The 24007-nt window shown below is 45.5% G+C and overlaps 1 protein-coding gene across 3 annotated transcripts in view; it reads right to left on the reverse strand.

Annotated features, from left to right (window-relative positions):
- TRA2B (transformer 2 beta homolog) overlaps nucleotides 1-24007 on the reverse strand; it is a 668812-nt gene that overhangs the window by 162900 nt on the left and 481905 nt on the right. For 2 of the 3 annotated variants that reach the window (XM_044075946.1, XM_044075945.1), the window contains exon 7: nucleotides 22975-23042. The exons of the other annotated variant lie outside the window; for it this stretch is intronic. In XM_044075946.1, coding sequence (XP_043931881.1) covers nucleotides 22975-23042 — 68 coding nt within the window. The remainder of the gene's footprint in view (nucleotides 1-22974; nucleotides 23043-24007) is intronic. 3 annotated transcript variants of the gene reach the window in all.

Below are 24007 nucleotides of genomic sequence, written 5' to 3' on the forward strand. Positions count from 1 at the left end.
TTCTGAAAGCTTTTGTTTTGTACAAGTAGAATCGTAGCTGCCTGTGTATATCCAAAGTGTGCAGAAGTCTTTCCCCTCTATTCTGTGGATTTGGGTAGAAAGTAGGTAAATGAATGCTTTGGTTTAAGGCCACATTGGAGACCACTTTTGGCGTGAATGTTGCGTTTGTCTTAAGAGAAACCCTGTCCTGATGAAAAATGAGGAAAGGTTCCACAGCCATCAATGCCTGCAACTCTGACTCTTCTTGCTGAAGTTATTGCTAGGAGCAGAGCAGTTTTCCATGACAAGAATTTTAGATCAGCCGTGCTGGCTGGATCAAATAGAGGTAGTGTTAGTTTTTCTAAAACAAAATTGAGGTCCCAAGTAGGTACTGGTGCTCTCCTAGGGGATCATATATTTTTGTCCCTCTGAGGTATTGTCGTAGTAGAGGATGTGAAAAAATAGGAGGATCCGTATTGTAATGCGCTGAAATGGCAGAGGCATGGATTTTAATGGATGAAAAAAGATAGGTCTTTGTCCAACATCTCAGTTAGGTATTGCAAAATCTGAGGAATATTAGGGACAAGTGGTTCGGGCCCTTGTGCCTGGTTCCAAGCACAGAATCTCTTCCATTTTTCTGCATAAGATTTCCTAGTGCTGGGCCTCCTGGCTTCCAAAATAACATCCATAACAGCTTTAGAGAGAGGTGCAGTCCTGAGTGGCTACATTATCTGCCATGCTGCCAGGTTTAAGGTTCTGAGTTGACTGCGCAGAATCTGATTGTTTTGTTGTTAGAAGATGAGAGATTTGAGGTAGAGGCCAAGGTGGACCTTGGGACAAACTCATCAGGATTGGGAACCAGTGTTGGTGTGGCCAGTGTGGTACAATCAGGATCATTTTTGGGCTCTCGTCTGACTTTTAGAAGCACCTTGGTGAGAAGAGGCATTGGAGGGAAGGCACAGACTGTCAGGTCTTTCCAGCTGAATGATAGAGCATCCACTTTCCATGCTTGAGAGCGATAAGTCCTTGTGCAAAATTTCTGTATTTGGCAATTGTGAGGGGAGACAAAAAGATCTATGTCTGGGCGTCCCCTTTATCATGTTGAACACTTGTGGATTTGGCTTCCATTCGTGAGGATCCATTAGATTTCTGCTTAGTCTGCCAGTGTATTTTTTGTTCGTGGCAGGAATTGTGCTTGCAGATGTACCTGGTAGGTCAGTGCTGTGTTCCACAAAGTCATGGCTTGTCTGCATAGGGGGTAGGAATGTGTGCCCCCTTGCTTATTTATGTACCACATAACTGTGGTATTGTCTGTCTTTATTAACAGTTGTCCTGGATGTATTAGGTCCTTGAAGGCTGTCAGGGCATTCTGTACAGCTAGCATCTCTTTTTGATTGATGTGAAGATGCATTTGTTCCTTGGGCCACGTGTCCTGAATACATTTTCCTGCTATATCTGCCCCCCAGGCATAATCTGATGCATCCGTTGTTACTGTCTGCCCGGCTGTAGATAGGGTGAAAGGCTGTCCCTTGTTGTGGTGACAGGTCTGGGACCACCATCGAAACTCCTGTTGTAGGCAGGGAATCAAGGTTATGACCGTCTCTAGGCTGTGACAATGCTGAGTCCAAATGCTTTTTAGATACCACTGCAGTTTCCTTATATGCAGTTTTGCATATGGAATTAGAATGCAGGATGCCATGAAACCCAGGGCCTGCAGAATTTTTCTTGCAGGGAGCTGGGTCTTTGTTGCCATCATTTGAAAGTAATGAGTCAGTTGCTTTTGTTTGTCTGGCATGAGATAAGCCATCCGGGCAGTTGTATTTAAGCTTGCACCCAGGAATATTATCTCTTGAAGAGGGCACTAGTTTTGATTTCTTTTCGTTTACTGTGTACCCTAGGCAAATTGGCAATCTTTTTACAAATGCCAGGTGCTTTAGAAGAATGTCTTTGCTCTCTGCTTGAATAAGGCAGTCGTCCAAGTAGGGATATATTTGAATTCCCTTTTGTCTGCAAAATGCAATTACTGCTGCCATGCCAGGCATTTTGTGAAGACCCTGAGCGCAGTAGATAAGCCAAAGGGCAGTGCAGAGGATTGGTAATGCATTGAGCCGGCTATAAATCTGAGGTATCTTCTGCACGACTGTCTGATTGGGACGTGCAGGTATGCCTCCTTGAGGTCCAAACTTGCTAGCCAAGCCTCCTTGCCCAGCATGGGCAGAAGTTGTTGTAGTGTTAACATTTTGAATTTTGGAACATCCAGGAAAGAATTTAGGATTGACAGGTCCAGTATTGGTCCCCAGGCTTTGTCTTAAAATCCTTGCCCCTGTTCTTCTTGTGGAACATTTTGAATAGCTCCCATATCCATAAGAGCCGCAATCTGTTTTTGTGCCTCTGCACATTGGTTTTGTGGCAGGTTTGGCATACCTTTTGGTTTTGGAAGCATGTGGAAGTGGAATCTGTACCCCTGAGAAACAATATTCAGCACCCATTGGTCTTGGGTGATCATGTACCAATTTTTTTTAAGAAAAGTGCTAGCTTTCCCCCTAGGGGTGCTGTCAACTGGTAAGAGCTTGGCATTTGCAGAGGGAAGTCATTGTGATGGTTTCCTATAAGGTTGAGATTTGTCTCCTCCTCCTTTGGGGGCTGAAGTACCCCATTGTTTAGGTCTGTAGCAGCCTTGGGGCTGAGATCTGCCTCTTGGGCATCTGTACCTGCCTCTTTGTGGCCTGTCTGTGGAAAGGACCAATTTTTTGAAGGCCAGTTTCTGCTAAATCTAAGTGGTTGAACCTGTAAAAAATCTTTCACCGTTTGCATTGACTTTGCTTTATCCCCCATTTTCTTTAACACCTCTTCTGCCTTAACACCAAACAAAGTATCATGCTGTAATGGAGCATCCAATAATTTTACTTTAACATGGTTAGGTAAACTTTGTTCTTTCAACCAAGCATGTCTTCGAACAACAGAGACTGTAACTGTGGCTCTACAAGAAGCCTCTAATGAATCAAAAAATGAATCAAAACCACATTGCAGAGTATGCTTTTCCAGTTGTTCAACTGCATGCAATAAATCCTGCATTTCTTTACTGTCAGGACTTTCTATGTTTGTAACCATTTTCTGCTTTAACAATGACATGAGGTACTGTTGATATTTAAGCATGTGAAACTGAATTTAAAGCTCTTACAGCTAAAGTAGCAGAAGTGTAAACTTGTTTCCCCCATCTGTCCAGAGCTCTGGAATCCCTATCTGAGGGGACAGGATTTTTGGCAGTGGAAGCCTTAACCCCTTTAGGACCCTGAGAAATTGTTTCTGGGTCTGCAGCGGGGTTTTTGTAAAGAAATTTATGAGAGTCAGGGACCCTGTAGTACCTGTCTGCTTTACTGGTGTAGGGGGTAGAGTGTCAGGAGACAGACTGGATTCAGAAAAAAACATCTACAATATTAAGCACAGGGGGGATAGCCAGGGGCCTGTGCTGAGGCAATAAATGAGCCTTTTCTTGGATTCTGAGTAATCCTGGCTCTCCCAATGGAAATGCTCCCTCATGGTGTGCAGGGTTTCCCCAAAAGAATAATCCTCAGGCAGTGAGGCTATAGGAATGGACTCTTCAGCATCAGAGTCCTCATAGGGAGGGAGAGAATATCAGAAGAATCAGAGGAAATGGAAATCTGATCAGAGGAATCATAATCTGTGTCTTGCTTAGGCCTTTTGTCAGGAGGGGGATGGGAGCCCGTGATTAAAGTAATAAGGTCTTCGGCCATTTTAAGCATCCGTTTCATTGGCATGGATGACTGCTCTGGAGAATGCTGCACTTGCTTCCTCGACTTTAATGGTGTTTTTGACTTTGCCTTTGCTGCTGCAGAAGCCTTAATTGTAAGCTGTGAAGGTCTGAAAACACCATCAGAAGCCGGTGCCTGCTCAGCGGCTCCGGACCCATCTGAGGGTATAGTTTCCGTAGGCCCAATACCTTGAGTTTCCACAGGCCTCGGTGTCTCCACGTGGCTGTCTGTTACGGCCTGTGACTCTGAGGTAGCGGGTGTCAGGGGCTGCGAAAGCGCCTCACTGAGAACCGGCGACTGGCCGAGAAGAGGCTTTGTCGTCGGTTTTGGACCTCGGATGCCTTTTTCTTTGTCTTTGCGTTTGTTACGCATTCCGGTCGATTGTTCCGATGGCATTATATAATTAAATCTTCGTCCAAAATAATGTAAAGCAAAATCAAACAGACGTTTAATAGTGCGTTTATTGAATCTAGCACAAAACCGACAATTAGTAACGATGTGGTAAGGGCCTAGGCAAGGAATACATAAGACTGAAAGTCCTTATGAGGTATTTGCTTCCCACAAGAAATACAATTATTAACTTTTACTGACATCTGTCTGGAGCAAGAAAAAGTTTCCCCAACAGGGTACTTAGCTTTATTGAAGACTTCGGTTCTGAAATTCAATTTTGAAAATCTCAGGAGTTGGCCGACCAGCACTTGTGAACTGCTTTTACTTTGGGCACCGCGCGGCAAGCAAGACTGGAGAAAATGGCATCTGTTGCAACTTTTATACCCCTGGTGCACTGACGTCAGGGAAGAAGAAACAGCAACCGACGCCGGACCAAGACTTTGGAACTCGGGCTGACTGCGGGTCGCCAGCCAGCAGGATAACCCAAGTGTAATGACTGCAACAGTGAAACACGATGAACATCAATTTGCTTCCCAGCTGTTTCGCTTTCTGAATAACCTTTGGTATGAGAGGAAAGGGAGCAAAAGCATAAGAGACCCAGGGGCCAATTGTGAACAAGTGCGTCTCTTGGGGACTCCCCAGGAGGAATGCGGGAGAAAAAGCTGCTGCATTTTGCATTGATCGAACTGGCAAAGAGATCGCAGCAAGGCTGTCCCCATCTGTGGAAAATCTGCTCCGCTATTTCCTGTTTCAGAGACCACTCGTGAGCCATCAAGATTGCCCAGCTGAGCCTGTCCCGAATGGCCTCTCGACAAAGTGGGTATGATCTGGTTCCACCTTGTTTGTTGATATACCACACTACCGACATGTCTGATTGTATCGCAATCATCCCAAGAGGCAGAAGGTCAAGTGCTTGCAACGCCAGGAGCACCGCCCACATCTCTAGAAAGTACAGTTTTGTACCCAACATAAATGTAGATGTTTGAGTGCTCATACAGCTGCAGTCATAACAGATGGGTTATCCTGCCGTCAAGGCGGGTCCTCGGTCGGCCGAATTCCAAAGTCTAGGTCCGGCGTCGGTTGTCGTCACTTCTTCCCTGACGTCAGTGCGGCAGGGGTATAAAAGAGGCAGCCGATGCCATTTTCTTCAGTTTTTCTTGCCTCAGATGTCAGGTGCCCCCAGAAGGAAGGCAAACAATGTTATGCAAAGATGCAATGTTGACAAATCAAAAACAGTAGTTGCAAGCAAATACACCATAAAAGAATACCCCAAAAAGGTTATATGAAAAGAGTTTGTCATAAGGCCTGTCCTAAGAGGGAATGGAGGGAGGGAAACCTGGACTGCAGCTGTATGAGCACTCTAACATCTACATTTATGGTAGGTACAAAACTGTACTATGTTCATTGTGCATACAGCTTCAGTCATAACAGATGGGTAGAATCCCAAAGCTAAGTAAGGGTGGTAGGCACTAAGTGGAACTAGGAGGGGCTAGGATGCCCTGCAGGATTGCTGTGGCAAAGCCCGCTCTAGATTTTGAGTATAGTGGGAGGTGATAGTGCTTGGAGATAATGTGCACCCAGGTGGCTGCTTCCAAAATGACCTTGGTAGGAACCCCCCTGAGGAAGGCTGCAGAGGTAGCTGTGGCTCTGGTGGAGTGGGATCTGATGCATGCAGGCACAGTTTTTCCATGAAATGAGTAACAAAAGCGTATGCAGTGGGCTATCCATTTTGAAATTGTCCGTTTGGAAATAGCCTTTTCCTGAGCACCTACAGCATAGGACACAGAGTTGCTCAGATTTCTTGAATGGCTTTGTTCTGTCCAAGTAGTAACGAAGTTGTCTGTGAATGTCCAAGGAATGTAGTAGTCTTTCCCCTTTGTTTTATGGATTAGGATAAAAGGTAGGTAAGTGGATATCTGATTCAAAGCTACACTGGATACTACCTTTGGCATAAAGGTAGGATTGGTTCATAAGGAAACTCGGTCCTGATGGAAAATGATGAATGGTTGCACAGCCATGAGGGCCTGTAGCTCCGAAACCTGTGTGCTGAGGTGATAGCCAGAAGACAGGCTGTTTTCCATGATAAGTACTGTAACTCTGTTGAAGAAGCTGGCTCGAAGGGAGGAAGGGTCAGCTTTTCCAATACGTAGTTGAGGTCCCAAGCAGGGACTGGTGGTTTCCTTGGGGGTTTTAAATTCTTTGCCCCTTTGAGGAACTGCCTTAAAAGAGGGTGAGAGAATAATGGAGGATCTGTGTTGTATTGTGCAGAAATGGCTGAAGCGTGGATCTTGGAGGAGAAGGAAAGTCCATTGTTTAACATCTCAGCTAGGTACTGAGAAATTTGAGGTATATTTATTACCCAAGGATTCTGTCCCTTTTCTTGATTCCAGGCACAAAATCGTTTCCATTTGGCAGAGTAAGCCTTTCTAGTAGAAGGTCTTCTGGCCTCCAAGATGACATCCTGCACCTCCTTGGAGAGGAGAAACTGTTGGGAAATCAAGGAATTCTCCATGCAGCTAGATTTAGAGTTTTGAGATGGCTGTGAAGGGTTTTGTAGTTGTGCTGGGACAACAGATGAGGGACTAGAGGTAGGATCCATGGTGGGGAATGTGTCAGGCTTCTCAGGAGCGGATACCAGTGTTGTCTTGGCCAGTCTGGGGCGATGAGAATCATTTTCGGCCTCTCTGCTCTGGCTTTTAATAGAACTTTGGGCAGCAGAGGAAGAGGCGGGAAGGCATAGACTGTCAATGTTGCCCAACTGAAGGAAAGTGCATCCACTTTCCAGGCCTGTGGATGATAGGTCCTTGAACAAAATTTTTTCAACTGGCAATTTCTGTGGGTAGCAAAGATATCTATGTCTGGCTGTCCCCATGCCGGAGTTATCTTTGTGAAAAGTTGAGGCTGCAACTTCCATTCGTGTGGATCTGTCATATTTCTGCTTAAGTTGTCTGCCAGTGTGTTTTCCTTCCCTGGCAGAAATTGTGCCTGCAGTTGAATTTGCAATTCCAGTGCTGTGTTCCATAGGGTCATGGCTTGCCTGCACAGGAGGTATGAATGAGTTCCCCCCTGTTTGTTTATGTACCACATCACTGTGGTGTTGTCTGTCCTTATCAATAGCTGGCCTGGATGCAGTAGGTCTTTAAAGGTCATAATAGCCTTTTGCACGGCTATCATTTCCTTTTGGTTGAAGTGAAGGTGCTTCTCTTTTCGGGTCCATTTTCCCTGAATGCACTGATCTGTCATGTATGCTCCCCAGGCGCAGTCTGAGACGTCTGTTGTGATGATTTGAGTTGCTTGAGGTTCACAGAAAGGAAGACCTGTGTTTCTTTGGCAAGCTTGAGTCCACCACAAAAATTCCTTTTGAAGGCATGGGATGAGTGGGATAATTGTTTCCAAGCTGTGGCTGTGCTGAGAGCACAAGTTTTTCAGGTACCATTGAAGTTTCCTCATATGCAGCTTTGCACATGGGATTAGTAGGATGTAAGATGCCATGAATCCCAGAGCCTGCAGGATTTTTCTTGCAGTTAGCCTGGTGTAAGTTGCCATTTTTCTGAAGTATTGAGACAGTTGCCCTTGCTTGTCTGGCATGAGGTAGGCCATCTGGGTGATGTATCCAAGCTGGCACCCAGGAAAATTATTTGTTGAGAGGGTATTAGTTTTGATTTCCTTTTGTTGACTGTGTATCCCATGAAGTTCAACAGTTTTATTACAAATGGCAGGTGCTGCAGTAGTATGTCCTTGCTGTCCACTTGGATCAGGCAGTCGTCCAGATATGGGTAGATTTGTATCCCTTGTAGTCTGCAGAAGGCGATTACTGATGCCAGGCATTTCGTAAACACTCTGGGAGCAGTAGTAAGCCAAAGGGCAATGCAGAGAATTGGTAATGGGTTGAACCTGCAAGAAATCCTATCTTCTGCAATCTTGTCTGATAGGGACATGCAGGTATGCCTCCTTGAGGTCCAATGTTACCAGCCAAGACTCCTTGCCCAGCATGGGAAGAAGCTGCTGTAATGTGAGCATCTTGAATTTTGGCACCTGTAGATATGTGTTTAGGATGGATAGGTTTAAGATAGGTCTCCAATCTTTGTCTTTCCTCGGTACCAGGAATAGTCTGGAATAAAACCCTTGACCTTGCCCTTTTGCAGGTACCTCTTGAATTGCTTTCATGTCCATGAGAGCTGAAACTTGTTTTTGTGCCTCTACCCTTTGATTTTGTGGCAGGTTTGGCATGCCTCTCATTTTTAGAAGGGTGTGAAAATGGAACCTGTAGCCTCTGTCTATAATGTCCAGAATCCATTTGTCTTTTGTAACAATATGCCAATTTTTTGAGAATAATGTCAGTTTTCCGCCCAAAGGTGCTGCCATTAAAGCTTTGCTTGGCAGGTGTAGGGGGAAGTTTTCTAAAAGACTGATCTATCTTCTCCACCTCTTGGGGTTGGTGCTTGCCACTGTCTGGCTCTGAAAGATCCTTGAGGTTGCCCTCTGCCCCTTGGGCGCCTGTATCTGCCCCTTTGAGGTCTGTCCGTGGATGGAAAGGACCAATTTTTTGAAGGCCAGTTTCTGCTGAAACGTGGAGGCTGTACCTGCAGGAAATTTCACTGTTTGCATTGATTTCGCTTTTTCCTCCATTTTCTTTAGCACCTCCTCAGCTTTAACACCAAACAATACATCCTTTTGAAGGGGTGCATCTAATAATTTAGCTTTGACATGATCTGGTAAGGTTTGCTCTTTGAGCCAAGCATGCCTACGTATAACAGACCCCGTAACAGCAGCTCTACATGAGGCCGCTAAAGCATCAAAACCACACTGCAAGGTATGTTTACCCAACTTGCTCTGCACCATGCAACAAATCCTGCAACTCTTAAATCTGGTTGTTCTGGCTGTGACATCTTGCTTTTCAGCTGAGATATCAAAAACTGTTGATACTTTAACATATGGAACTGACAGTTTAATGCCCTCATGGTTAAAGTGGCCGAGGTGTACACCTTTTTCCCCAACCTTTCTAAAGCTCTGGAATCTCTCTCTGAAGGTAATGGATTTTTAGCAGTAGAGGCCTTAATTCCCTTGGGACCCTGTGAAATTGTTTCTGGGTCAGCAGTATGGCTTTTATATAGGAACTGGTGAGAATCAGGAACCCGGTAATACCTGTCTGGTTTAACAGGAGCTGGAGGCAAAGAATCAGGATTAAGGCTGGCTTCTGTGTACACATCATCCAATATATCTAAAACAGGACGGATAGCCAGAGGCCTATGCTGGGGGAGCAGAAGAAATTCCCTGAGCCTTTTCTTGGAATCTGAGTAATCCTGACCTTCCCAGTGAAAGTGTTCCCTCAATGTATGCAGGGTTTCCCCAAAACAGAAGTCCTCGGGGGGGGGGGGGGACAGAGGGAATAGACTCCTCTGCATCAGAGTCTTCGAATGGAGAACAGGTGTAATCCTGGTCCTCAGATAGTTCTGAGGTAATAGAAGCTTGATCTGAGGAAGGGTAGTCTTCCTCTAATCTGGGCCTTTTGTCAGAGGGGGGTTGAGAACCCCTGATAAGAGTAATCAAATCCTCAGCCATTTTAAGCATCTGTTTTTTAGGCATGGTGCCTTGAGAGGGGGTCTGAGGAACCTGTTTTTTGGTTTTCATGGCTGCTTTAGATTTAGTGAAGGCTTTAATAGAGAAGGGGGAAGGCCTGAAGACCCCTTGAGAAATGGCAGGCCTGTCTAAATTCTGTGTTTCCCTGCCAGGAATGGCGTTAGGATCTGTAGTAGGAATGGGGGCAGAGAAGCCTGCGACCTCGGGTACTGAAGACACCGGTAATGCATTGTCATCGGTACTAGGGGCTGCGTAGGCGCCTCGCTGAATACTGGAGAACTGGTAGTCGGCCTTAGCGTGGTTTCAGTAGGTGGTCGGACCTCGTATGTCGGTCCTTATCTTTGCGTTTTTTGCTCAAAACTGGAGTCTGAGTATCTGACGACATAATATAATTAAATTCTTTGCCAAAAAAGTGAAGGGCGAACTCCGCCCGACGCTTAATAGTGCGCTTACTGAATCTAGCGCAAAAACGGCAGGCCGAGACATCGTGGTCTGAGCCTAAGCAAGGTATACAGAAAGAGTGGAAATCCTTATGCGGTATTTGCTTCCCACAAGAAATGCAATTAACTTTGTCTGACATCGGTCTGAGGCAAGAAAAGTTTCCCCAATGGGGTACTTAGCTTTCAAGAAGACTTTGGCTGAAATACTTTCGTAAATCTCAGGAGCTGGTCGACCGGCAATTGCGAACTGCTTCTGCTTCAGGCACCGCGCGGTAAGAAAGACTGAAGAAAATGGTGTCGGCTGCCTCTTTTATACCCCTGCCGCACTGACATCAGGGAAGAAGCGACGGCAACCGACGCCAGACCTAGACTTTGGAATTCGGCCGACCGAGGACCCGCCTGACGGCAGGATAACCCATCTGTTATGACTGCAGCTGTATGCACGATGAACATCACTGAAATGCAGGTGAGCTTCATGATCTTGCCATGTGCCTTGGACAGTCTTGTCTAGATGATGCCCCCCCCCCATGTGAGGCATCCATGGTCGCAGTGGCAACGGGTTGGCGAGGGACAAATGAAGTGCCCGTGGTTAACTGGTTGGGTTGAGTCCACCAAATTAGGTCCTTTTTGCAGGAGTCTGTCAGCAGTATGTGATGAGATAATGGTACATGTTGAAAGGACCACTGGGACGACAGCAGCCACTGAAGAACCCTCATGTGTAGTCTGGCTAGCGGCACTAGTAGTATGGTGGAAGCCATTGCCCCTAGAAGCTTCAGAATAGTCTTGGCCTTGACTTTTTGTAAGGAGAGAAGTTGAATTTGAAGAACCAGATTATGGGCCCTTTCTACTGGCAGACGAGCCAACATGTCTACGGTGCATCTCTGCGCCTATAAAATTCACAAATTGCAAGGGTAATAAGGCAGATTTTTCTCAGGTTGATAGAAATTCCCAACTGGGCACAAAGTTGAATGGTAGCGTCTGGTCTGAAGTAGATGCCTAGTGGGGGTGGCCAGGAGCCAGTCATCCAGATATGGAAACACCTGGAATCCTCGACATCTCAGGTGAGCTGTCACTACTGCCATACACTTGGTGAACACCCTGGGGGCTGTGGTGAGACCAAAAAGCAGAGCAAGAAACTGGTAATGACTGGCTCCCAGCCAGAAGCGTAGATGACGCCTTGATGCCCTGTCCATTTTTATGTGGTAAGCATCTTGGAGGTCTATTGAGCACATCCAAGTGTATTTTCCCTAGTAACAGGAGGAAAGACTGCAGTGTCACCATCACTATCCGGAACTTGTCCTTTACTGATTCGTTCAATCTGCTGAGGTCTAAGATGGGCCTCCAGTCCCCTGTACGCTTTGGCACTAAAAAGAATCTGAAGCAAGTTCCGGATCCTATTTGGTCTGCTGGGACGGTTTGGATGACTCTACCAGCAACTTTACCTCCACAGCTGCCTGATTTCTGTGATTGGGTGGAACACCCGGGATCCTCTTGGGAACATAGGGTGGCATAGAAAAGGGTACGACATAACCTCTGGTAATAATTCTTTGTACTCATTTGTCTTGAGTGATACTTAGCCAGGCTTCTGGATGCAAAGAAATGCGACCCTCGACTGGCTCCAGAGAAGCAAAGTCGGGCCCCACATCAGGAGCGGTGGTAAGGCCGGCCCCGAAACTAATCATGGCCTCTCTGGTTTTGCGGTCTGCCCCTGCCTCTAGGGCTCTCTGGTTTTGCGGTCTGCCCCTGCCTCTAGGGCAACATCTACCATTTCCTTCTCTGAAGGAGTCACCCTGTGCCATCTTGGAAAAACCTCTGGGACTTCTTGAACCACATTTTACCACCTCTCTGACCATTAGGGTATGGTCTAGAGGGGACAGTAAAATGTATTCCCACAGCAGTGTGTGTTTTTCCTTCTTGCTCGCACCGGGTGAGTGCGCCCATTACCTTGGGTCCAAACAATGAAGAACAGTCAAAGGGGGTGCTGGTAAAGGAAGACTTGAACGGTTCCGCAAAATTACGCAAATGCATCCAGGAATGACATCTTAGAGAAATTCCTGAACCCGCTGCTCTACTCACACCATTGGATGCATACGAGATGAGCCTCATGGGCGAGCTGACACTAGAGTTCAAGGTGGACAACTGGGCTGACACCTTGTCAGGGACTCCCTCAGTACATGCACATTGTAGAGAATCTCCCAACTCTTTAAGGAGATCTCTCTGAAGCCTCATGAAGTGTGTAAGGTAGTTCAGCAATCTAAGAGTAAATGCCGCTGACGAAAAGATACGCTTCCCATAGCTGTCCATCGTTCGAGACTCTTTATTCGGCGGATGAACAGAAGTTTCCACTAGCTGCTTCTTAGTGGCCACCACCACCACCATGGCGGGAACACCTTTAGACAAATTCCTTTTCCCTGGGCGCAGAAAGAAACTTATTTCGTCTCCTGAGGACTGGCTCCACAGCATCAGGAGTATCCCACACCTTCTGACTAACCAGCTCCATCAGTTCAAAGGGTGGAGACACCCAAGAGACTGAAGGTTGAGACCCGAAAGCCTTCAGGTAACACTGACTCATCAGAAGGGGCAACAGTGGGCAGCCGCACCTCTGCTTATGGATTTCCAGGATGTCTACGGAGGAGACATCAGAGGAAGACTTGGGGGACCCTTCTGACTCCTCGAGGTCCGTGTCTGAGGTAAGAGACTCATCTTGGGAGTCTACATGCTTCCTCTTGCATGTTCTCTTCTGTGGGGCTCCTCGGAAGGATATTCCGAGGAGGTCTCTGAAGAGTGGGGGCCACCAGCCTGTGGCTCCTGAGGCTGCGGGTCTCTGCTGTCCAGAGAAAGTAGGAGCAGAGACAGAAATAGGTGCCCTAGGGAGGAGAGAGTGTCGGTATCCCCGGTAGGAGCTGATGATTGGGACAGCACACTCCTCATCTCAAATGCTGACCTCTCCGGCTCCAAAGACCAAGGATGCCATCAACTCAGAGGAAGACGTAGGGTCCGAGCTCACCCTCGCCGACGCGCCAAGAGGAAGGCTCGGAACCGAAGAGGTTCAGTTCCAGGCGTCCCTGTCAGAGCTTACCAGGGAGCTTCAGCTCCTAGACACCACGGATGGCACAGTGTGTGTCAGAGCGGAACTCTGCTTCGAAACAACCTCAGGGGGAGCGGGAACTGAGGGTTTCATCAGTGGTACCAAACACTCTGGCTCTGAAAGAACTGCATGGCTTGGAGGAAGAATCACCAAAGAGGGGACGGCCTCAAGTGGCCTCGAAACTGACTGGGTAGGAGCAAACAACAATTTAGGTAAGGCAGACAACTTCAGAAGTCTCAGCACTACCCTCGCCACATCATCTTCTGACAAACTCTTAAGACCTGGAGGAAAGGGTAGGAGAACGGATCTCTGCAGTATGGGTGACTAATGTAGGGGAGACCGGTAAAGGGTCCATAGACTGGCTCCTTTGAATACTCTCAGTGGTCGGCTCCGAGCTACTTGATGCCTGCCTTGTAACCACAGTAGTAAACCTCTCGACCGGCTCTGAACTGAATGGGGCCAATGAAACAGTAATTTTGTCAGGCTTAGTAATTTTAAGAAGCAACTCTAAGACACCAGCCTGCACCGAGGAGGGCCTCAGCGGATTTAGACTTTTCCTTTTTAGATCCCCGAGATCTAGCAGAGGAGGAAGAGATAGCCAGATCTTCCTCAAACGAAAGCTTTAGGAGACCTTTTAGAATGAGCTTATTTTTTTCATTCTTGCAACACCCTAGCACTAAGAGTGGCAAAATAAGCAAGTTTCCTGTAAGTGGATGGTCCCATGACAGTAAACGCAGTTTCTGTGGCCATCCGTTATGGACATCTTCTGCAAGCATTTTATGCATTTTTTAAAGCAAGATGGCTTATGGTCCTTGCCTTCCTTAGACATCTCACAGAAGAGGAACACACACAAATGGAAGAAAGTGGGAGGACTAGGTCCTCTAACTTAAATGGGCCTAGCCCTACAGGAACCGGTAAAAAGACACCACAAGGACTATATCCTCTAACTTAAACTGGTCTAGCCCGGGTAGGAAAGAAAGGGAGAGTAGGTCCTCTAAAACAGACCTAGGGGGTACAGAAACAAGTTGAGAGACTCGTGCACACAGCAGAACAGGAATACAGTCTAATTAGCAGAAAAACACAAACAAGGTCAACAGAACCTTGTTCTGTCTGCAACACTAATAGCAATAGCAGAAAGCCCCACAAAAAGTTATTACTTATTAAAGCCAGCACACACAACCTAAACTAAGCGCAAAAGGTGCCTACAACTACTAATATCAAAGGTATGAAAACAGTAATATAGAAGTCCATATCTATATATAAACCAAGTGAAAACTGGCACACAGGATACCAAAGTACTATAAGGCCAACAACCAACTGTACTTAAAAGAAATGCACACAAAAGGCGCTCTAACAAACGCTAACTATTCTAACTGCAACACTACACTAACTATAGCTATACAATGCTATATAACACCATCAAAAAGTGAAACAGAAGACTATCCAAAAGTTTTGAACAAAATGTGTAAAACTTAGCCAGGGCCAAGAAGAAGCACATCCGAACGAGATCTGGGGATTGTACTGGTGCACCATGGGTTACCTACCTAGCCACGAGCCAACTAGAAGACTTTGAGCTTGTAAATAGGCCAAGTTGGGGCAGAGGATTGGCTCCGATCCCATCGGTAAGAATGAAGGCGAGATAGGACTACAAAACATTACAAGTTAAGGGGGGCCAGACTGCTATGAAGGGTCTTCAGAATAAAAGATTGGCAAATGGAACAAGCTGTATGTTAGTGTTCCTTCCCTAGACAAAAGACGCAACATTCGTGCGTATTTTTATGCCGTATCTGACACCCGCAATGGTATTTGCCATTCTTAGCTGACACTGGCTAAAGATAACTACAGCTAAAGTACAGTTTTGTACCTACCATAAATGTAGACGTTCGAATGTTCACACTGCTGCAGTCATTACACTTGGGTATCCAGCCGTCAGGCGGTCCCGCAGTCGGCCAGAGTTCCAAAGTCTTGGTCCGGCGTCAGCTGCTGTCGCTTCTTCCCTGACGTCAGTGCACCAGGGATATACAAGATGCATCAGACGCCATTTTTTTTCAGTTTTTTCTTGCCCCAGATGTCAGGTGTCCCCAAGTAGGTAGGCAATACATATTGCTAATAAAAAAATATACACAATAAATAAAAACAATACCTTCAGTTACAAGCAAATACACCACAAAGGTTGTATAGGACAGAAAGGTATAGATAAGTCCAGCTAGTTCAGAGGGGATGGAGGGAGGGTAACCTGGACTGCAGCAGTGTGAACACTCTAACATCTACATTTATGGTAGGTACAAAACTGTACTATGTTCATCGTGTTACACTGCTGCATTCATTACACTTGGGTAGAATCCCAAAGCTAAGGTTGGGTGGCTGGTCTATAAAGAGTTAGGATTGGCTATGAGGCCCTGCAGAACTGCAGTGGCAAATCCTGCTCTGGATTTAGAGTAAAGAGGCAAGTGGTAATGCTTGGTAAAGGTGTGCACTGAATTCCAAGTTGCAGCCTCCAAAATTTCCTTGGTAGGTACTCCTCTGAGAAAGGCTGTTGAAGTGGCATTTGCCCTGGTGGAATGTGGCCTAATGTTATTAGGGACTGATTTTTCATGCTGTGTTTAGCAGTAACGAATACGTGTCCTATCCATTTGGATATAGTCTGCTTTGAGATAGCCTTGCCCTGTGATCCTGCAGCATATGCTACAAACAGTTGCTCAGTTTTCCTGAAAGCTTTTGTTTTGAGAAGTGTAGCTGCCTGTGCATGTCCAAAGAGTGCAGAAGTTTCTCCCCTTTATTCTGGGGGTTTGGATAAAAAGTTGGCAAATGAATGGTTTGGTTAAGAGCCACACTGGATACCACCTTTGGCATAAAGGTAAGGTTTGTCGTTAAAGAAACCCTGTCCTGATGAAAAATTATAAAAGGTTCCATTGCCATTAATACCTGTAGCTGAGACTCTTCGTGCTGAAGTCACTGCCAGGAGCAGAGCTGTTTTCCATGATAAAAATTTTAGATCAGCTGTATTGGCTGGCTCAAAAGGTGGCAGGGTCAGAGGCGTGGATCTTAATTGATGAGAAGGATAGGCCTTTGTCCAGCATCTCAGTTAAGTATTGTAAAATCTGAGGAATGTTTGGGACAACAGGGTCAAGGCTTTGAGCCTGGTTCCAGGCACAGAATCTCTTCCATTTTTCTGAGTAAGCTTTCCTGGTGCTAGGCCTCCTGGCCTCCAAAATGACATCCATAACAGCTTTAGAGAAAGGTGTTGCCTGTTTGACTAATGAATCTGCCATGCAGCCAGGTTTAGGGTTTGAGCTGACTGTGCAGGATCTGATTGTTTTGTCTAGGCAAAATCCATGGTGGGCCTTGAACTAAGTTCTTTAAGATTGGGTACCAGTGCTGGCATGGCCAGTCTGGAGCAATCAGGATCATCTGTGGTTTTTCTTGTCTGGCTTTTAGGAGTACCTTTGAAAGGAAAGGCAGTGGTGGGAAGGCATAAACATTAGGCTTTTCCAGCTGAACGAGAGAGCATCCACTTTCCATGCTTGTGTGTGATAAGTCCTTGTGCAGAATTTTTGTAGTTGGCAATTCAGTGGGGAGGCAAAAAGATCTAGGTCTGGGCATCCCCATTTTTGCATTACCATGCTGAAGATTTGTGGATTCAATTTCCATTTGTGAGGGTCCATGATATTTCTGCTTAGATAGTCTGCCAAAGTATTTCTTTCCTGGCAGGAATTGTGCTTGCAGATGAACTTGATACGTTAGAGCTGTGTTCCACAAGGTCATGGCTTGCCTGCATAGGGGATAAGCATGAGTGCCCCCTTGCTTATGTACCACAATACTGTGCTGTTGTCTGTCGTTAATAAATAATTGTCCTTAATGCAGAAGGTCCTCGAAAGCTGTTAGGGCATTTTGAACAGCCAACATCTCTTTCTGATCGATGTGAAGATGCATCTGGTCTGTGGTCCACTTACCCTGAATGCATTTCCTGCCATGTGTGCTCCCCAGGTGTAATCCGAAGCATCGGCTGTTAGAGTCTGCCTGGCTGTGGGTAGGGTAAAAGGCCGACCCTTGTTTAGGGGTAGGGAATCATTGGTATTACTGCTTCTAAACTGTGAGTGTTGCTTCCAAACACTTTTTAGGTACCATTGTAATTTCCTCATATGCAGGCTGGCATATGGTAGTAGTATGCAGGATGCCATGAATCCCAGGGCCTGCAGAATTTTTCTTGCAGGGAGATGGGAATTTTTTGCCAGTAATTGAAAACATTGAGTTAGTTGAACTTGTTTGTCTGGCGTGAGATAAGCCATCTAGGCAGCTGTATTTAAGCTGGCACCCGGGAATATAATCTGTTGTGAGGGCACTAGTTTTGACTTCTTTTCGTTTACGGTGTACCCTAGAGAAATTAGCAACCTTTTTACAAACACCAGATGCTGTAGAAGAATGTCCTTTGTCTCTGCTTGAATGAGGCAGTCGTCCAGATATGGATATATTTGAATTCCTTTTTGTCTGCAAAATGCAATTACTGGTGCCAGGCACTTTGGCTTATCTACTGCGCCCAGGGTCTTTACAAACGGCAATGCAGAGACTTGGTAGTGCATTGTACCAGCTTTGAATCAGAGGTATCTTCTGCAATTTTGACTGCTAGGGACATGCAGGTATGCCTCTGAGGTCCAAAGTAACAAGCCAAACCTTCTTGCCCAGCATGGGTAAAAGCTGCTGTAATGCCAACATTTTGAATTTCGGAATATCCAGGTAAGTATAGAATTGAAAGGTCTAGTATGGGCCTCCAGGCCTTGTCCTTTCTGGGGACCAGGAAGAGTCTCGAGTAAAATCCTTGTCCTTGTTGTGGTACTTTTTGAATAGCTCTCATGTCCATGAGAGCTGAAATTTGTTTTTGTGCCTCTGCCTATTGATTTTGTGGCAGGTCTGGCATTCCTTTTAGCCTTGGTAAAGTATGAAAGTGGAACCTGTAACCTTGAGACACAATATTCAGAACCCATTTGTCTTTGGTGATTGTTTGCCAGTTTTGAGAAAAAAGTGCTAGTTTTCCCCCTAAGGGGGCTGCCAAAAGGAAGTGCTTGGCATACAAAGGGGGAAGTCATTGGGACGGTTTCCTGTAAGGTTGAGACTTGTCCTCACCTCCTTTTGGGGTTGAGGTGCCCCACTGTCGTTGTCTGTTAGAGCCTTGGGGTTGAGATCTGCCTCTTGGGCGTCTGTATCGGCCTCTCTGTGGCCTGTCTGACACTGGAAAGGACCAATTCTTTGTTGGCCAATTTCTGCTAAATCGAGGTGGCTGTACCTGTAAAAAATCCTTGACTGTTTGCATAGATTTAGCTTTATCCTCCATTTTCTTTAACACCTTCTGCCTTAACACCAAACAAGGAATCATACTGTAAAGGAGCATCCAACAATTTTGCCTTAACATGATCAGGTGAACTCTGTTTCTTTTAACCAAGCATGCCTTCGAATCACAGAACCTGCAACTGCGGCTCTACAAGAAGCCTCTAAAGAATCAAAACCACACTGCACAGTATGTTTTCCCACCTGTTCAACTGCATGCAATACATCCTGCATTTCTTTTACAGTCAGGAGCTTCTGAGCTTGCAAGCATTTTCTGTTTTAACTGAGCCATTAAATATTGTTGGTACTTAAGCATGTGAAACTAGCAATTTAAAGCCCTTACTGCTAAAGTTGCAGAAGTGTAAACTTTCTTCCCCCATCTATCCAAAGCTCTGGAATCTCTGTCAGAGGGTAATGGATTTTTTGCAATGGAAGCCTCAACTCCTTTTGGACCCTGGGAAATAGTCTCTGGAGCAGCAGAAGGGTTTTTATAAAGAAACTTGAGAGTCAGGGACTCTAATACCTATCTGGCTTGGCTGGTGCAGGGGGCAAAGAATCAGGAGATAAGCTGGATTCAGAGAACACATCATCCACAATATCTAGCATAGGCGGAATAGCCAGGAGCCTGTGCTGAGGCAATAAAAGAAAATCCCTGAGCCTTTTCATTGATTCTGAATAATCCTGACTTTCCCAATGGAAATGCTCCCTCATGGTATGTAAAGTTTCCCCAAAAGAATAAACCTCAGTAGGAGAGGCTGAATGGATAGATTCTATAGCATCAGAGTCCTCATAGGGGGGTAGAGAGTATCCCTGGTCTGAAGAGGAATCAGAGGAAATGGAAACCTGATCAGAGGAATCAGTCTGTATCCTGCCTAGGCCTTTTCTCAGGAGGGGGATGGGAACCCGATTAGAGTAATGAGGTCTTCGGCCATTTTAAGCATCTGTTTCTTAGGCATGGAGGACTGTCCAGGAGAATGCTGTACTTGCTTCTTTGTCTTTAATGGTACTTTTGTCTTGGCTGTTGCTTTAATGGTAAGTTGTGAAGGTCTGAAAACACCCTCAGAAACCAATGCCTGCTCAGTGGCTCCGGACCCATCTGAGGGATTAGTTTCCATAGGCCCAATACCCTTGAGTTTCCAGAGGCCTAGTTGTCTCCAGGTGGGAGTCGGAGGTAGCCTGTGGCTCTGAGGTAGCGGGTGTCAGGGGCTGCGAAAGCGCCTCACTGAGAATCTGCGACTGGCCTAGAAGAGGTTTTGTCGGTTTTGGACCTCAGATGCCTGTCTTTATCCTTGTCTTTGCGGTTTTTTGGAATTGCGGTCAGTTGATCCGACGGCATAGTATAATTGAACCTTCAGCCAAAGTAGTGCAAGGCAAAATCAAAACGTCTTTTTATAGTGCGTTTGTTAAATCTAGCACAAAACCGACAACTAGTGATGTCGTGATCAGGGCGTAGGCATGGAATACAGTAAGAGTGGAAGTCCTTATGAGGTATTGGCTTCCCACAAGAAATACAATTAACTTTTTCTGACATCGGTCTGAGGCAAGAATTAGCTTTATTGAAGACTTCGGATCTGAAATTCGACTTCGAAAATCTCAGGAGTTGGCCGACCGGCACTTGCGAACTGCTTCTGCTTCGGGCACCGCGCAGCAAGAAAGACTGGGGAAAATGGTGTCGGATGCATCTTATATACCCCTGGCGCATTGACGTCAGGGAAGAAACGACAGCAACCGACACCGGACCAAGACTTTGGAACTCTGGCCGACTGTGGGACTGCCTGACGGCAGGATAACCCAAGTGTAATGACTAGCAGTGTAACACGATGAACATCCAAGCACAAGCAAAATGGATGAAAAATTCCCCAACGAGGTACTTAGCTTTTTAGAAATCAGAGTATAGAAGCGAAGTGATCAATGTGATGTAGTCTGCGGCTGAAAAGCTCTGGGGTCTGTGTGTGCAGATATCACACTTAAGGTCCCTGGTTTATGGCCCTACGTGTGACGTCCCACACAGCTACAGCAGCCAGGGTTAAGCTTTTGTATAGGAGCCGATGTTCAGGTCGCCTGAGGTGGGGAATCCCACACAAAGAATATTGCAGCATAGGAATAGAAGGACATAACCACTTTACACAAGAGAAAGCATTGCTCCTTCAGGACAGAGTCCATCACGGCCTCCAGAAACAGATCCTTCTTTGGGGTGTCATCTGAGACTTGCATTTAACATGAGGCCCCACCTTTTAGAAGCAGTCTACAGAGGTCTGGAAGGAACTTGGGGTCTCTGAAGTGGATCTTCTCTGAATGAGACAATCTAACTAAGGATAATCTACCCCCAGTGCTCTACAATGTGCTATCAGGGGTGCAAAACATTTTGTAAATACTCTTTGGGCAGCAGAGACCAAACAGTAAAGCACAAAAGGAAGTGGGAGTCTGAGGCTACAAACTGTTGGCATTTTTTGTGACTGAATACTATAAGAACATGGAAGGCAAAACGTCCTTTAGGACGACCGTGACCATGGATGCATCCTGAAAAATCACAGGCAGCAGCTTTTGCAAAGTAAGCATCCTGAATTTTGGCACACAAATTTGCTTAGCTTTGAGATGTAAAATGAGTCAATTTCCTCTTTTCTTACGACAAGAAATATCCTTTAATAAAAGCATATTTCCTCTTGACCTGGGGGAACTGGTTGCATGGATCCTAGCTACAGTGAATCTTAGACAAATTGGGGGCAAGAGGTTTTCTTGTTCATTTGGAGGTCTTGGTATGCTCCAAAAGGGTAGGATCTCACTGAACTGGATATAGTGCCCATTTTCTGCAATACCAAGGACCCACTGATCCTTTGTGGTCATGGTTTTCCACTGGATTACAAACAGGGCAAGCTTTGCTGTCAAGAAGGAAGTGGAGGGTTAAACCCAGTTGCAGTGGTTCTCTTGTGTTGGGCATGCTCTTTGGCTGCACCCACTTGCTGTGGCTGTTGTATTCTAGAATGCCATGGTCTTTTTCCTTGAGGAGCCCTCCCATTATCTTATAGGTAGAAAGGGACAATGGCTGGATGGATAGTTTATACTGTATCTCAGGGTTGGGAACAAGAATTCTGACAGTTTTAATTTGTTTGCTTTTTTGTCTAGCTTCTCAAAGACTTATTCAGCAGGAGATATTAACAGGAACTATTTCTAGTGGGGCAGCTAATAACTCAGCTTTTATTTGGTCTGACAGTGGTGGAGTTCTGCGCCATTCATATCTACAGATAATTAAAACTATGGCAGCTGCTCTGCAAGCTCTGTGGTGTCAATCTACATTTCAAGGAGAGTCTGGCTATCTGTACAGCTTCCCTATGTCCCGCACCTCCTTGTACAAGGTTCTAACAGAATCAAGTTTTGCTATCATTTTATCATGAAGCAGTTCCAAGCACTGCATCCTAATCCAACTGTACTCTCAAATATACCCAGTGCTTTGTCCAACTGTTCACTTTCCAACTGCTCTCAATAAGTGAACAGGAAAGAAAAGGTAACTGCAAATCCTGCAGGTGTTAGAAATACTCATGCAAGAGACTATTTAAACTTATGAACAATGTTATCCATTGGATGCCACAAACAAGTTACAAGAAAGCCAACCAGGCATTTGGTAAATGTCGACTGTAGAGGTCACTCAAATTAGAACAAAGTAAAAAAACCTACTGGGATTAATTCCATTTAAACATCTTTAATGGCCTATCCTTTCTCTCAGTGGCAATACAAGAAAAATCTGTTTCTTTACTTATAGGATACTCTGCAGCCTGTGAACCCCCCCTCCCCCTTGCAATCCTTTGGCCCTCTAATTTCTCACCGATCTGTTCCCAGCCAATTTGGAGAGAGAGAAATGATCACAGGTGCCATCGTATTGGTGGCTACCATGGCTTTTATGCTTTAGGTAGTAAACCTCACCTCTGGTGGCCATCACAGGAACCTGAATCACTGCAGGAGCCTCCTATGTCCTCATGACTTTGGTGTGCTCCCCCATACAAAACTGTGATGGCCATTTTCACCAGCATGGGAAAGTAAAACCCATGCTACCTTGGTCAAGGGCCTACGTGACCTGTAAGCCCCCACTTGGCAAGGGAACTAACTGGCTAACAAGGAAGTTACTGCTCCCTTCCTATAGGGTGGGAAATTTGGCACTAGTTGCTTACTCACACCCTTCCCATCCCACCTCTTCGATCCCCAAGCCACTACATCTCCAGTTATCCAGGTCCAGTGTCAGAGTTTCATTCTTCTGCACAAGAGATACAGGCAAGTTGTCAAATTATTTGTGCTTTATTTTACAAGTCAGCCTGTAATGCAAGACTTCAAAGAATGTAAGGGAAATTGGCAAACTGACAACTTAAAATAGCTATGCAATTTTTAAAGCACTTTTCAGGTATTTACTTACGAGGTGAATATGAACGTGATCTGGAGCGAGACCTGTATCCTCTGCTGTAATATGGTGAAGGTGACCGTCTGTTGGGGGGAAAACCATCAATACTCAGAAATGGTAAACAGTGAAAAGCAAACACTCAGTTTTAAAGGCCATCATCAGTAAAAATAGCTGCAACAGAACAGAAGAGTTTGGGTGGATGGCTGTCTAATCGGTACCCTCTGTTGTGATGTGATGAAGGTGACAGTTGGCTGAAAAAAGTGTTAATACTCAAGATACAGCAATGATGAAAAACTTTATAAAGCCAGTCATGAATAAATAAAGCAAACAGGACAGTTTGGGAGGACAGCAATACGAAAATCCCTCTACACAAAAGTAATGCCTACCCATAAGTATCACTTCAGTTTGTATAGCATAGTCTTACAAGTCTTATGTAAGTGGAGAGTATCACCAGCAGCTGCTAATAATGTTACACCACTACAGTGGATAAAGTACAGTTGTGTACACTTACCATAAATGTTACAGTGTATTCACTGTTGCAGTCGTTACATTTGGAGTAACCTGCTGGCAGGCTGCCCACAGTCGGCCTGAATAACAAAGTCTTGGGTCCTGCGTTGGTTGCTGTCTCCTCTTCCATGACGTTGGGTCATCAGGAGTATGAAACATGCAGCAGACACCATTTTAATCCGTTTTTCTTGCCCCAGATGTCAGGCGCCCCCCAAATGGGGAGCAAAAAATATATATAAATAAACTGTAAATATATAAACGCACCTTAGAAGCAAAATTTACAAATACACCAAAGATTTTCGAGTATAGCGAGGGAAAGAAAATTTATAGAAAGGGGGGGGGGGTGGCGGGTGGGTAACCAGGACTGCAACAGTCAATACACTCTAACATCTACATTTATGTGTACACAACTGTACTATGTTCTTTGTGTTTCACTGTTGCAGTCATTACATTTGGGTAGAATCCCAAAGCTATGGAAGGTAGGATGGAACTAAACAGCATTAGGAGCAGCTATTAAGACCCTGCAAGACTGCAGTGGCAA

Source organism: Protopterus annectens, chromosome 6.part1 (genome assembly GCF_019279795.1).
Source record: "Protopterus annectens isolate FY-2018-M chromosome 6.part1, PAN1.0, whole genome shotgun sequence".
In the NCBI taxonomy this organism is placed as follows: Eukaryota; Metazoa; Chordata; order Ceratodontiformes; family Protopteridae; genus Protopterus; species Protopterus annectens.